Genomic DNA, 15,991 nt, shown 5'->3' with positions numbered 1-15,991 from the left:
GTGGAAGGTCGTCAGGACCAGCAGCACGATGGCGCTTGAGTAGAGAAATGCATTCGGACACTTCTGAGACTGAAGGCGGCTCCATATTTACGGTCCAACTTTCTGTTGAAGGCCGGGTTTCTCGATTGGGGTTAGCAGGTGGCCAGCTGAATTGTTGTTCGAAGTACTGTGCCCAGCGATCCAAACGTTCTGCTTTGCTGCATATCAGGGAGCCATTTTGGTCCCTGATTGTTTCACTGACAAGAGGTTTCCGACAAGCACCTAGCATTCAGCTGTAGCATCCTTTCGGTACCTAGCTCCCATGCCACTCGAAGGAGACACGAGGACTCGGATACTGCCAGGTCGCCCATGCCTAGATAGGGGAAGTCGAGAGGCAGAGTTCGGGTTCGAACCACGGACCTTCCGGTCAGTAAATTCGCGCTCTAACCACTTGAGCCATCTCGCCCCAATCATCTGTGGCAAGCTCTGCAAGATGCAGAAGGTCAAAAATTGAGCTTCCTAACTAGAAGGTGCGGGTCAGGTACTAACATGACTGACTTGTTCTTCTCTAATTCCACGAAACTACCGGCGACTCGAGGCCCACAGGGCATTCCTCCATCATATAGTCTAGCAGTTTAGAAAAAGTCTAACTGTTGAACAGGAGGCTTCAGACGCTGGACTGTTCTCGTAAGTGACCCGACCCACCTATACGTGCAAACGGCTGGTGGTGATATTGACTAGCAGCCATATCTTGCAGCCTCATACATAGGGGGAGAACGCGATCCTCATTTTGGAAGGTCCATCGTGCCGACAGCATTCGACTTTTCGTAATCGCTCTCATCTCTATCCACAAGGCGGAAGGTTGATCGCTGACCTTGCTGCGCGCACCACTCTAAACTGCACAAAAAACAGTACTATTTTCGGCAAACGATGATAAGGCATGTGAAATACATGATAACTTCAGCTTCTTGTGTCGAACACAATTCCTCAGCTGGTGCTTGTTGCACAGCCCAACATTCGTTTTATAATTGCCTCGTTGCAGGTTTGTCGGCGCAAGCCAACACGAGCTATCCTTCTAAGATCAAGGGCATTGGAGACTCAAAGACGTCTCAGTTCCGCTACTCGCAGTAACCGGGTCTCTCGGCTGTATGACAAAATACCCCATAGCGTATCCCGACATACATGTCCCTTGAGATCCAAGGTCATGCTGCTTTGACGCCATTGGTGTCTCAAATTAGCAAAAGAGATCCGACCTCATTTCTCACACCACAATCGGAACTCATGGAGCTTTTAAAATATGTAAAACGAGGAACAAGCTCGATGGAAATTCAGAGAGCAACCCACATACTTGAGTTGAGATGACTGCACCACCAGCTCAATTTTCTCTTTCGTTGTGCATTGCTGGCCAAAACAGTCGGTTGTTAGGAAGGGTTGACAGTACCACTGCTAAACTAAGTACCCGGTGATGACTGGCTCTGAGATTTTCGCTTCTTAATATACGTGAGAGCACAATGCTCCTTGTTTGTATTTGCTTACGTTGCCCTAGATTTAAGCGCCGAGACGGCCAAAGGCGAACAAAGTGGGTCCAGAATGTCAAAGTTATGAAACATCAGAAACACCGGAAGCGTGCTAAAAGCTGCTACGACTGGGCTACTTATCTGACATCCCCTTGCAACCCAGGAAATATTAGATGAGTAGAACAATGCTAAAAAGGTTTTTCAAGTCCCCAAAAACAGTGACACCTAGATTGTCCTGCCGAACACATTGAAACTTTCAGTTGGAGCAGTTATGAGCCACGTATTGTAAAATTTCCCAGGTGTACAACGAGAATCACGTAAACTAAAAAAGGAGGTGAATCTGACATGACATAGGACGTTTTCGTTTTGAGTTTCGATGCCATGGGTGATCAGAGAAAACACTTATAGTGGGAAATAGAGATTTCGCTGATGATGAGGCATGAGTAGTCGTGTCCCAAGCAACTTTAACCGTGGGTTTTATCTACTGCTACGGTAGCTCCGACTGAGTAAGCATCGGTCAACTACACACTAAGGCATAGCAGGCACGCTGTAAAGAACTAACTCCTAAAAAGCTGTGAAGAAACCAGTGATCACACATCGTCAGGCAATCCGAGTCCATCAATTTTCCACCAGACGATACTTTGATAGCTCAGTTCACAGCTCTTCTGAAGGTGAAGTTCACACCGATGATGGAAAGTAGGAGAGACTGAAGCGAGAATGGGCAGCCATGATAAACCGCGCTGGCTCTGACAAATTTGGCTCAAGTGGTTAGAGCGCGAATTTACTGACCGGAAGGTCTGTGGTCCGAACCCATCCTCTGCCTCTCAACTTACCCTGGCTAGGCTTGGGCAATCTGGCAGTATCCCAACCCTCGTGCTTCCGTCGGGTAGCATAGCAGCTAGGCGCCGGGAGAGTGTTACAGCGGAGCGATTTTTTTATTTTGACAAATTTGTTGGGTGGTCCGGTGGAGAACTTGACAAAAAGAGGTTGAGCGAAAGAGCAAGGGTAGATGAATCCAGAACCTAGCAGTAAGACGGTCAACCAGGGGACATGAAAGTAATCGTAACTCTGTGATTGAAACAGTCATCTGGGAAAGCTTAATTAAAGCCCGCACATATCTTAATTGCACCCAAATAAATTGGGATACCATTGTCGCTGGATAAAACCCAGTCTGTCCAGCAAACCGATGGCTTCTCGGCACAGCAAGTCCCAACATTAATTCGAAAGTCAACAGAACCTAAGCGCAATCTAAACTCTGCTCATTTTGAGCTACGGGCTGATTTTAGGTCCCTTACCGTACCTGAGTACTGTTGTGCTCCGCCGCCTTGAAGCACCATCGAGCAGCTAAGTCAGATGAGCTTTCACAGCGTTTTTCGATAATGGAGTTGAATCCTCATATTCTACCATTGCTAGGTTTTTAGACCTGCTTCGGGACAAGAACGAGCTATACACTATTGCGGCCAGCCCATTACTTGACTTGTGCCCAAAAAATTAGACGAAGTGACTGTTCCAACCATAGGGATATGAGCAACATCGTCGTGAGCATCATCATCAGGGATGGCAACATCAGTGTAGACGCTAATGCCTCACTGTCATGCAACCAAAAATGTATCCAATGATATTTAAAACCTTGGAGTAAAAAAAGAGTGGGTAAGAAAAGGGAAAAGGTGCTGGAATATCGCAAGCATTCTGAAGAGCTTACATCCCCAAGCGCTCAATCAGACAGTCTGGAAAGAAACTGATAACACGGATATCACTGACATCGATTAGCCCGTATCTCTTGTAATATCTCCGGCCAAGCGCAAGGTAGCGGATCACGAGGACCCCGTCAGGGAAGGCGGATCGCAACAACACTCAGGCTTTTCGAAATGTCTTACGCCCTTCACATGGCGGTTTTCGCCATCCTGAAGAAGGCACAGAGAACAACACTTGCCTCGGCAGACGGCGTTTCGGCATACGTAGCACACTGCCGAACCACGTAGTTGGTGGTACACGATGTTTTCCGTCACTTACATCAAAAATACCCGTGCTGTGATTACTGCGATACGGATCCATTGGTGCCATCCGACACTAGCAACGCCTCTGGGGCATCAGAGCTGAAAACCTCGAAGACACCGCATATCACGTGTTCGCGAATACCAAGTTGCGAAACCATACAACAATACAGACCTTACTATCGGCTTGTACACGTGACCCACGAGACCCAGTGATACGTCGGAAGTGACGCAAAGCAGCAAATGTGATTGGAGTCTAACAATTTTTTGCACCTATGTCACAATTCCGTCACACCTAATACAACTAACGAGGTATGCAATATTCCTCACAACCTCCAGTGCTTCGTCTTGAATTGTAAAAGACAGGTTCATAGACTACGGGTTCTGGAGAATGAACTTGTACTGTGAAGGTGCACAGCGCATGTTGAAAGATTACATTATAGTGGTCACTTGATTCAACAGGGTTTGTGCTTGGACTTCATCCTCAAAGATGAGGAAGATGTCGTCTGCATACCCCGGGTACATAATATTATCATCTGCAACGATTTGAGTATCGTGTTTTGAAGACCTTCCAGCGTCCACATCCCTATTCCACCAATGACGAAGTGGGGCAAGGCTGGAGAGAAGCGCGTAGACAGGTCATACGTCCAGAAGTATGTGGACATAGAGATCGGACGATGCTTACAAACTTCTGGGACATACCCCATTGAGCAAATGTAGTACCGACCGGTCGACAGAATCGACAGTACCCTCTAAAGGAAGGGGGAATTGCGGGTCGTCTGCACAAACGAGGTTACTCTGATATCCGACGGCGTTTGAAGATGTGGTCGACGCAGCCTCTACTCGACCGAAATTCCGCTTGACTGTCACGGGTCAAGGATTAGCTTTCTACCGTGAGATGAAGATTCGGTGAAACCAGAAGCCTTGTTACAACGGGAGTCAAACTAACACCTCTTCTGTTACTACATTAAAAATGGGCAAATGTACTCACTCACTTCAGTTACCTGGAGCGGTTTCTTTCTCTCAGACAGGCACTGGCTGAGGAATTCAATGCGACTCTTGAAGTGAGAAGGCTGAAAGTCGTCGGAACCAGGATCATGATGACACTTTAGTGGAGACATACACTCGGACAATTCCGAAGCAGAAATGCCTCCATATCCACAGTCCACCTTTCTATTTAAGGCATACAATCCGGTAGCAGGTGACCAGCTTAGTCGTTATTCGAAATACTGTACCCAACAGTCTGTTGCATATTGACTGTTTTCTCGAAGCGTTTCATCGTTCATTGCTAAGTCACATTTTCTAGTTTGAGCTCACAGTGCCAGAATTTTGGAAGGAGTCTGTTGCTATTGACTGTTTTCTCGAAGCGTTTCATCGTTCATTGCTAAGTCACATTTTCTAGTTTGAGCTCACAGTGCCAGAATTTTGGAAGGATACAAAACCTAGATTCTGGGCCTTCACTCCCTTCTGTTTATACTCTGACGGTCGCCGTGCTCCATTCCTCGTCGAAAATTTTCGTCGAACAGTGGATCGATTTTTTCGTCCTGAACGATTCGATACCGATCCGAATACTCAAGACTCGGCAGATATCCGAGAGCATAGTCTTGCACTTTTTCAAATTTCCTTGATTCCATAGCTTCTCGCTCACCGGATAAACTAAAAACCTTGCTCAATCACATTGCTCCTGGTATTAATCGCCTCATCAAAGACTGCAAGGATTATGAATCAGCTGTTGCAACTATGCAAGAAAATTATGGGGTATTGATGTTCCTTCAGTAGCTACGCTCGTCACCCGTGTCAAAAATGTCCCACTAAAGACGCAGCCTGGAAAAACTGTGGAAAGAAATGGCATGTTCAAAAAGTATGCAGACCTGTCACTGGTCTGAGGACCACATAATCCCTTTCACGTGCACTACAGTGCGTCACTGCTACGACTCCGAGTGTCTCAAAGAATCAGTCACCTAGTCCTTGCTGATAATGGCAGTTCAGACGGATTAGTTCCCGGAAATGTAGTCCATCGTAATTAGTGTGCTGTATTATCGTCGTCATCTGATGACATTTTGGCATCCACACAGCATAAAAGCTCCATTCTCGGACACTGTTTCTTAACAGGCAACATAAACAAAATATGTACCCCGATCTCAAGTTTTCAGCATCACGTTGTCTCTGCGCGGATAGGATAATAATCGCTCAGCTGTAGCACCCTTTTGGTACCTAGCTGCTATGCCACCCGAAGGATGCACGAGGGCTGGGATACTGTCAGGTGGCCCAAGCATAGATAGGGGAAGTTGAGAGGCAGAGGTCGGATTCGGACCACGGACCTTCTGGTCCGCCATAACCCTGAAATATCTCCCCCCCCCCTCCAATAAAGCCACAAAAATGTTCGAACGTTTAACCGTTGGCTTCAGAAGACCACTGTCACCGACGACGTGAAACAAGTACACATTGATGGTCGTAGACGGATATTCCAGCTTCCCATTCACCTATCTGCATCCAAATATAATTTCGCTTAAGGTGATACCATATCCTGTGCCACTCTGCCACATGTGGCCTGCCTAGTTTCTTGCATTTTAATCGCGGTTTACCATTAAGTTCGGATGAGAACAAGCGATGTCTTCATGGAAAAGACGTTCATCATCATCATCATCATCATCATCATCATCATCATCATTATCATCCTCATCATCATCGTCATCATAACGTCTTCAGGACAAAGTAAGATCGTCACCAACGAAACGGTACTACTTGCTGCTAAAAGTGCCTTTTAAAGAATCAGAGTTGTAGGTCGTCTGTTCACAGGCAAAAATGTTAACAGGAGGTGATCATCATCGACAGTATGACATCAGTCTTCAACGCCGACACTTCTCTGCCACCAGTCGGACCATTGCATATAACCCAAGGGGGGAAGGTGAGTTGACGAATAAAACTTTGTGGAAAGCTACCATGCTTTCATTGCGATCAAAAGGTCTTCAGGTCAGTCACTGTTAAACCCTCTTACAAGACGCACTGCACTGAACCATTCTTTGTTTTGCACCACCATAAATCCCACTTCCCACAGGAGAATATTTCATCGTAGGCGAAAATCGGTATATCATTGTCGCAGTGGTTGTTTTCGCCAGGACCACTTCTGATATGACGAAGCACAAGATCTTCGAAGAATGGCCTGGCACTGTCATACCCAGTGTGGTGGCACTCCCGCAACTATTTTCTCCAGAATCTCAACTGCAACCCCTCGCTCACTCAAGCCTGTAGTCAAGCACAAGATCTTCGAAGTATAACCCTGTAATCAGAGTTTGAGCACCTGGAATGTAACCATGAGTACACATGTTCGACTCCCTAAAGGCATGCAAGAAACAGTCACTTTAAGTCACCTTGCGCCTTCCACAGGTTTTAAATACGCTCTAGCATCCGAATATCAGCAATCGCAACCGAATATTGATTCGTTCCCTAGGCCGGAACTATCTGACTCATTTACTTTGGAAACTGAAATGGATTGTTCTGAACACCCGTTGGTTGCGCAAAAACAGCGCAACAGACAGGCCTGATATTTTTCAGTTATAAAATGAACCCATGTGGAAATTTATCTCAGCTGGGGGAGAATGTTGTACAGTTCATCTGTTTTCTGAAACCGTCTCATTTCTCATTGTAAAATAACTTGTCCCCGTTCTAGCAAACAGTGTCAAAGTTTTGTATTATTAAACCTAAGCTTCTGGTCTCCCAGTATTTTCCGTTCACACTCGTAGTGTCACCGTGCTCCATTCCACGTCAATCACAACACAAACGAAATGCTCTTTGCTGGATATCTGAAGCCATTTTGGTCCCTGAGGTTCCGCTGACAACAGGCCTCCGACGACCCCTAGAACGAACCTAGTAGAACAACCTGCGTACTTTCCCATAATTCTTTGCATCTTCCATTTTTTCGGCCTTTCAGATTAATCAAGAGTCGCGGTTGGCATAGACATTCAATTTCACCTAGTGTCGGATGGTGCATCGAGTTGAGTTGTGGTGTCGCCTGGCATCCACCTAAGAAAAAGTGAGATGGCTCAAGTGGTTAGACCGCGAATTTACTGACCGGAAGGTCCGTAGTTCGAACCCGGCCTCTACTTCTCGACTTAGCCCGTCTAGGTTTGGGCGACTTGGCAGTATCCCAGCCCCCGTGCTTCCTTCGGGTAGCATGGCAGCTAGGCATCGGAAGGATGTTACAGCTGAGCGATTTTTTAAGGAATCCAGTACTTGGGTGATGTTGGCTGGATTGTACCGCAGGAAGAAGTTCCGGTAGCAAGAACAGCTTTGGATGTCTGTTTCCAGTGGCTGTTAATATCTGACATCGGATATTATGCATATTAAACATACGGCAGACACTGGAAGGGCCGGTTCTGATGGTTTTGTTTGATTGCTGGGTCCACAGGCTTCTCAGCGGCTAACAGAGGTGTGCCCGTTTCGCGTACTCGGGTATCAACGGGTGTCCAACTAAGTAGAAACGCTTCCGCTAGAGGGCTGAACACAATACCCAGCTCGGCATATCCATGGCAGTCAGGCACAAGTTTGTATTACTGTTGTATTGCAATCAATAATGATAATGATGGCCGCAGCGGATTCCGGGTCACCACAGCCGCACAAGAACAAGTCGTCACATTTGTCCCAACCCGCAACATGGAGGACCAGAAGACTATGTTGTTCACAGCTTTGACCGTTTGCTAACCTTGTATGGGAGGCTCTGCGAGTGTCGCACGGATGTCCTCCACCAAAAAGGAATACTGGGGATTCACTGCCGTACAATCACGTCAATTTATTTGAATAAAGCTTCATAATGGTAAGGCAGAATGGGGGACGGAGATGGCCTTAAGCGTTAGTCTACAGCAAACATCCCGATTTGGATATGAGCATTCCATAGTAACATGGGTACCGGCTTCCATACTGCGGTTTGAATTCGGCATGGAGGACGCAAGTCCGAAGGTATCAGACAGGATTCCGACAAGGTAAAGGGGGCGTCAATCACATCGTTACATCCTGTCAAGCGCCTGAAATGTGCCACGCAAACCAGTCGACCAACAAACACTGTAAGTGAATTTTTGCCATGTTGGATAATGCCGCCTCTCCTAATTATATTTGACCAAAGTGGGTGCTGCATGGGGCTTCAAGTCTTTAATTATACCTCACACCCTTAATTCCCCAGTTTCCAGAAAGTTTGAATGTAAAGTGAGTTGTCAAGAAACTTCCACACGATAAGGGGAAATTGTTTTGGTTGCCAATTCGTAACCAAAGTCATCGAGTGCAAACGAAACTGGGTATCGAAATAACGTGTGAAAAGAGGACCAGTGGATTTGGGCATCAACTTCTCCAGCTGTAAAGATAATGCACATGTTGTGGTTATGCCTGCCACAGTTTCTTTCGGGGTGAAATGGTTCAGTGGCTAGAGCGCGAATTTACTGACCTAAAGGTCCGTGTTTCGAACCAGACCTCTGCCTCTCGACCTTCCCTGTTTATAAAAAATAAATAAATCGTTCAGCTGTAGCCCCCTTTTGGTGCCTACCTGCCATGCCACACGAAGGAGGCACGAGGGCTGGGATACTGCCAGGTTGTCCAAGCCTAGACAGAGGAAGTCGAGAGGCAGAGGTCGAGGTCGAACCACGAACCTTCCGCTCAGTAAATTTGCGCTCTAACCACTTGGGCCATGTCGTTTCAAGTAGAGTATAAGGTTGACGGGAACTCGGGGACCGCGCCTATCCGATGAGCCCCTAGAAGGGCGAAACAGGTCGAGGATTGTCGAAGAATTTTCAGCAACCATACGAATAGTGTATTACATCTTTATTGGTTAGCGTTTTCATAATCCGTCGCCAGGTCATACAGTGTCCACCTCTCGGTCGCTTTCACTCAGCACAGGGCTGGGCAAAATGAGCTCTGCGAGGCAGACAGTCTTTTGGAAATCATTCCGAGTGCCTACACCTTCAGACACTCATCCAGGCAATTTGAACAGAAATTGATAACAGGGACACCGGTGACATCGATTACAGCCATCGATTACTGCTTGCACCACTTTGAATTCGGTGGGGAAAGCATCACTCTCTTCGGCATGCACAACACATGGGCTAACAAATATAACTTCTGGTGCTCGACATGTTCTCCAGTGGAAATTCCCGTTGCACAACCGAACACTCGCTTTCTAACTGTCTTGTTACGGATTTACCGGCACTAGCCTCCACGAACTACGGTTCTGAGACAACTGGTGTCGAAGACCTGAAGACGTACCCGTTCCGCCGCTCGAGGAGGATGCGTCTCACAACCGTACTACAAAACAGTTCACACCAGTTTGATACGCACGTCACTTGAGATTCAGAGATGTGCCACTTGATCGTTTTGCATAGCTTAAATTGGCAACCATGATCCAAACTGTAAGTGAGCTGGATGGCTTTGGAGGAACCGACTCTATACATCCGGTCCTACAATCTGGTGTCACGATCCTAGTCTTTCCAGTTAGATAGAGATGGATAAACGTCCATCTCGATCTCGTCTCCCTCCTGCAACCAGAGAAAGACCGCTTACTTGGCATTATCTTAAAATGTACACCATATAACTTTGCATCATCTAAGAGGAATCTACTTAACATCAGAGAATAAGCCAGCATAGCGGCCTTCTGCTACGGATAACCTCCGATATGTTCCAATAGTTGATTTCTTTCAGACGGCCAAGGTTTCTCAACTGGTAAGTTATGTCCCTCCAAAATCCATTCACGTACACTCTTTATTCACCTCGAGTAATGCAACTATCTTGGCTTTCCTGGCTCGAAAGTGGACGATGTACTGCTGGCGAACGTCCAGTGTCGGGCTATCAGTCATCCTCCCAACCTATTCCATTAAAGTGTTAACGTCTTAAAAATGCCTGGAAGTTTAACCCCAATATGGTGTAATGTTTACTCTCCCGTACAGTACTCGGCTGAATGGATTCGTGGCATTGCATAGTACGATTGTTGAACCAAACGACCAAGACGGGGAATGTTGTATAGGAAAGGCCCAAGAGAACTCAAAGCTGAACCCAGATTGTCTATCCATGAGTTTGGATCTGGAAGGGGAGTATAATGAATTCTGCATGTGGTGAATTCTACTGGCAATGCCTTTAGCAACCAGGAGTAGAGAGTCGCACATGGTCTGATTGTTAATTACGTCCACGCAAGTTCCTAAAATTGAAAGTCCATACAATGTGGATATGAGCGACCGGTCGCAAATGAACGTGTGATTCGCTTAGACACGTCTAGTTGTAGCTGCTGGAACCAGTGTAATTCGGTGCGCGGTTTGTGAGCGGACAAACTGAATTGACTGAACTCAGATACTTATAAGGATGAACACGACTCGGTCCAGTTGGGTTCTTACGAAAGGATGGACGGGCTGATGCTATTACCACAACCTCGGAAACCATTTTTCGTTAGTTCGTCACATACAAATCGAACCTGCACGATAAATACCTCATTTTCAACCGTATAGTTATACATAGCCGCTGGATGGCGCTTTAGGTATCACTGATTTGTGTCAAGTACACTCCCATCACATGCATGTAGAGACCGTGTAAGGCGCCCTTAGGTCTGAACCACGACCACCAGGTTCGAGCCATTACCTCTGAGCTATTCCGAGATCACGGTTGTCCGGATAAGCCTGCATGTGTCTGACCCATCCATGGGTCTTTTATATTCAAAGTTCTCTCTTCCGCATTTAAACATGCACTCCACCCCAACCATTACCTTAACCCACTGCAATAATATCTTTTGTGTTTCCCGTACCAAACGACACCCACTAAGATGAACATCCTACTTCTGTTCCGGCTTTTACTACACTTGCACCAAGGAACCGAAGTTGTGATGCAGCGACCTGGAGTCATGAACCTCCGGTTCATGGCTCTCAAGCGAACCCAGCGGATGACATTAAAGACAACATAAAAGACAACGGCAATACACCTCACCTGTAAGCGCCCGTCAAGAGAACGGGGAATAGTAACGCATCGGGTTGATGGGTCCTGACTCGCCAGTGCCCTTTCAAGTTCATCCAGTTGATTTCCGTTTTTTAGTCGTTTAACGAGTGATTTCACAGCCTTTTCTTTCCATTTTTCCTCCTTGTCTGAGCCCTCTTTGATGTAGCTAATGAGGCGCTTGACTACAGGAGGTGGGCTTGTGAATAGGCTCATTTTCGGCGAACAATAAAATCCAAAAAAGTCAAGTAACTGAAGTGATCACATTAAAAATGAAAGGACGACAACGCCCAACGATAAGAAATCGAAAGCCGCCGGCGGGCAATCTGAAGGACAAGTCATTGACCTTGAGAGATAGAGTGGGTGTAACCCGGATTTAACGGATTCACACATTCGGCTTTCGCCTAAACTTCACAAGTCGGGCTTGTTCTTATCGCTAACCGGCTTCTGTTCACCTGAGATGGACAAACGAAAAGTGGTGTAGCTCTTTAAGTTCTCAGCGCGAGGAAGCAAGCGTACCAGCGTGAGGACTAAAGTTAAAAGGCATTTAAAAGGGCTTTGAACTGGATACTAAATGCAGCGTGAACAACCGTCGGAAGAGGGTTATTCCAAATGAACCTTGACAGACGCCATCAGCATTCAGAACCGATTTAGAACCAGCTTCGTTGGTTTCAAATCATTTTTTGATCTCTCAGTAAGCTGCCAAATCCGGAAAGTTACCATTAGCCATCACAAAATTTCGGCCTGAGTACACCGGTTTCGGTGTAGCTGCTGGAACCAGTGTAATTCGGTGCGCGGTTTGTGAGCGGACAAACTGAATTGACTGAACTCAGATACTTATAAGGATGAACACGACTCGGTCCAGTTGGGTTCTTACGAAAGGATGGACGGGCTGATGCTATTACCACAACCTCGGAAACCATTTTTCGTTAGTTCGTCACATACAAATCGAACCTGCACGATAAATACCTCATTTTCAACCGTATAGTTATACATAGCCGCTGGATGGCGCTTTAGGTATCACTGATTTGTGTCAAGTACACTCCCATCACATGCATGTAGAGACCGTGTAAGGCGCCGGGGACTATATTTAAAAAAAGCATTACACCTTACACAAAGACGGAGAGCGACTGGATCAAACGCTTAAAAACGCTGTTATAGTGCATATAAACCAAATTAAGGTTCTATTTATTATTGAAATCCTACGGAGCATTTCATGAACTCCTGATAGGTCACAAAAGTGAAGAACCGAAAAGTTGTGGTAATAGTGATATTCGTTAACGACACCCACTAAGATGAACATCCTACTTCTGTTCCGGCTTTTACTACACTTGCACCAAGGAACCGAAGTTGTGATGCAGCGACCTGGAGTCATGAACCTCCGGTTCATGGCTCTCAAGCGAACCCAGCGGATGACATTAAAGACAACATAAAAGACAACGGCAATACACCTCACCTGTAAGCGCCCGTCAAGAGAACGGGGAATAGTAACGCATCGGGTTGATGGGTCCTGACTCGCCAGTGCCCTTTCAAGTTCATCCAGTTGATTTCCGTTTTTTAGTCGTTTAACGAGTGATTTCACAGCCTTTTCTTTCCATTTTTCCTCCTTGTCTGAGCCCTCTTTGATGTAGCTAATGAGGCGCTTGACTACAGGAGGTGGGCTTGTGAATAGGCTCATTTTCGGCGAACAATAAAATCCAAAAAAGTCAAGTAACTGAAGTGATCACATTAAAAATGAAAGGACGACAACGCCCAACGATAAGAAATCGAAAGCCGCCGGCGGGCAATCTGAAGGACAAGTCATTGACCTTGAGAGATAGAGTGGGTGTAACCCGGATTTAACGGATTCACACATTCGGCTTTCGCCTAAACTTCACAAGTCGGGCTTGTTCTTATCGCTAACCGGCTTCTGTTCACCTGAGATGGACAAACGAAAAGTGGTGTAGCTCTTTAAGTTCTCAGCGCGAGGAAGCAAGCGTACCAGCGTGAGGACTAAAGTTAAAAGGCATTTAAAAGGGCTTTGAACTGGATACTAAATGCAGCGTGAACAACCGTCGGAAGAGGGTTATTCCAAATGAACCTTGACAGACGCCATCAGCATTCAGAACCGATTTAGAACCAGCTTCGTTGGTTTCAAATCATTTTTTGATCTCTCAGTAAGCTGCCAAATCCGGAAAGTTACCATTAGCCATCACAAAATTTCGGCCAGAGTACACCGGTTTCGGCAGAGCAATAAGAGGGGCACCTTCACCTCTGTTCATCTCCATGTTGGGTTTGTTGTGCGGCGTTCTGTATCTTTATTTGGCCTCCACTATAACACTGCGTATTTCATCAGTTGCGTAATCGTTTTTTGTTTGAATACGAAAAACCACAAAAACGCGCACCTGTACAATTTCACATAATACAAGCGTGGTCACGTGCTTCGACTCTCTCTTCTGATTTCGCTCGCTTATGCAGCGGCCGTCCGCGAGTCTCATGTACTAACTCTGGTACCAAAACATTTCACACCATCTTCGGAATCTATTATATGTGGGAACTGTTCAGAAGAAGACCGCTGGACCAAAATAATTGGATTATTGTTTATTCGCTGACCTGGGCCAACGACGAACTATTTTAAAGAGAACAACTGTTAGTGAGTCTGTTCCATCTGACCTCTTTACTTTTGCATACCCAACCTAGCGTAATTATTTTTATTTCTTTGCCACACTCCTGGTAAACTAACTTTTTGGGTGGCCAGACCATTATAGTTGACATTTTAATTATGCTTGGTGGAATCACTGGTTTCAACAATGTTCGTAGGCCACAAAATTAAAGGTGTGGTCCTTTTATCGATTATGCTTGCTGCTTTGCGTCACGTGCATAGTTGGGTGGGCCACTGATCTTGAGAAATTTAGGTTCATGGGAACTGCGGTCATTCGTTCCATAGAGTGCGGAGTTAGTGTATATGTTTGCAACGCTGGACTAACAGACCACGTAAAATACGAAGATGAGTTAGTATTTCGTAAAATGCAGAACCACAGTAAATCGGAAATCCTCTGGTTGAACGTACGAAGACATGCCACCATATTGGAACTCACCCTGAAAAATAACAGAAGTGTGATGTTCAAATACAAGATTCATCGCCGCATAAAAAAAGCCACTCGCATTCTCCTTGAGCGACTGGAGCGGGAACCCACCAGGACCCAATAATGAGGCCAACAGGGCAACGGAGGAAACTATACAGGGTTATACCCAGCCCCCGCGTTCTCGTCCCCTGGGTAAAACAACGGCAAAAGGCGAAACTAGGGTGTCCTGCCTTGCACGCGGTAGCAAAGCTGCAAATTGCGGAAAATGATGGACAAAAATCCACGAATCTCTTGAAAGAGCTGTGATACTGTGAACCAGCCGGTCAATTTGAACTGAAAAATAAGACCATTGCTGGGGCTTTGTGGCCTTGGACAGTTGGGTTTATGGCCAGGTTACAAAAATCAAAGGTCCTAATCATGAAGTTGAGGAATTGGAAAACGGAACAAATGGTAGGAGAAATCTCACAATTACGGTGCACGGTGAAACAATATAGACACACTGGTATTGTTGATGATGCGAGGTAACTTATGAATTTTCCATGGGTGTTTGTCCAAGTGCCCAGGAGAGAAACCGAAATGTTCAGAAAATAAATATTAATGTGATACCGTTCCATATTCGTGTGTGCTATAGTGTTAGGCATGAGCATACGGTTACAACCGGAATTAAAGTATCACTGGAGGATTATGGGCACAGGGGGGTAGGAAAATGGACAGCGTCGTAAGGCATGTGCATCATCCGATGTACGTGTGGCCACATCTAAGCTGGCATGAACAGCAGAGGACAGTTACCGTGCGTTTTTTGAGAGAATATCGAGTATGATCAGATCGTTAGGATTTGAACATGGCGGACGGAAGTGCACTACTGAAAGTCCACTTCATCAGCCACCATCAGCTACCACACACATTCTTCCCTTTTTTCGTCTGAAGCGATTAAATACATACATAATGTAAAGAACATGTCACTTTCTGAATATCGCATTCACGACCAGCGCCTCTTTGCACCTTTTTACCATGCACGATTCGTTTTTGGGAGCCAATAGCTGTGACTAGGTGACTGGCTACCGTTATTCTCAATGTTCTGTTAATTTAACTTGGTAAACTCCAGTTAAACTACCTTCCCTATCCATTATCTCGGAGGCTGTTGCTGAGCAGTCTATCGTTTCTCCGCTATCCATGTTCAAATAAACCCCCTTTTGTCCTTAACAGAAATCCTATGATTGGATTTTCAAGCTGGGCTAAAAACTACCGCCGTCCTCTGTCTAAATCTCCATGTGATCGCCCGTTCCAACTATTCCAATGGCTTAGTTCCTTGCCCGCTGCCTGGACGGTTAAGTTTCCACCTACTTAAAAACAGGAATCTCCCTGACACTGGCACTACACCTTCTGCTCGACCGACGGTCAGTGCAAAAACAAGACAAGACGCTTATGGCCAACGGTAGCACTTCTCAGCACTGAATACTTACCGGGAAGAACACTAATA

The 15,991-nt window shown here is 46.0% G+C and overlaps 1 protein-coding gene across 1 annotated transcript in view; it reads right to left on the bottom strand.

The window, feature by feature from the left end:
- The window catches only part of T265_11677 (hypothetical protein), a gene marked incomplete at both ends in the record, with an annotated part of 68,475 nt that extends 55,274 nt beyond the window's left edge, over positions 1–13,201 (bottom strand). Inside the window, one exon of the mRNA XM_009178390.1 lies at positions 12,903–13,201. Within this exon, the coding sequence (XP_009176654.1) occupies positions 12,903–13,124 (222 nt within the window). The remainder of the gene's footprint in view (positions 1–12,902) is intronic.
- Positions 13,202–15,991: the final 2,790 nt, after the last annotated feature.

This window comes from Opisthorchis viverrini, assembly GCF_000715545.1.
Source record: "Opisthorchis viverrini unplaced genomic scaffold opera_v5_553, whole genome shotgun sequence".
NCBI classification, from domain to species: Eukaryota; Metazoa; Platyhelminthes; class Trematoda; order Opisthorchiida; family Opisthorchiidae; genus Opisthorchis; species Opisthorchis viverrini.
This window is presented reverse-complemented; position numbering and strand designations above follow the sequence as displayed.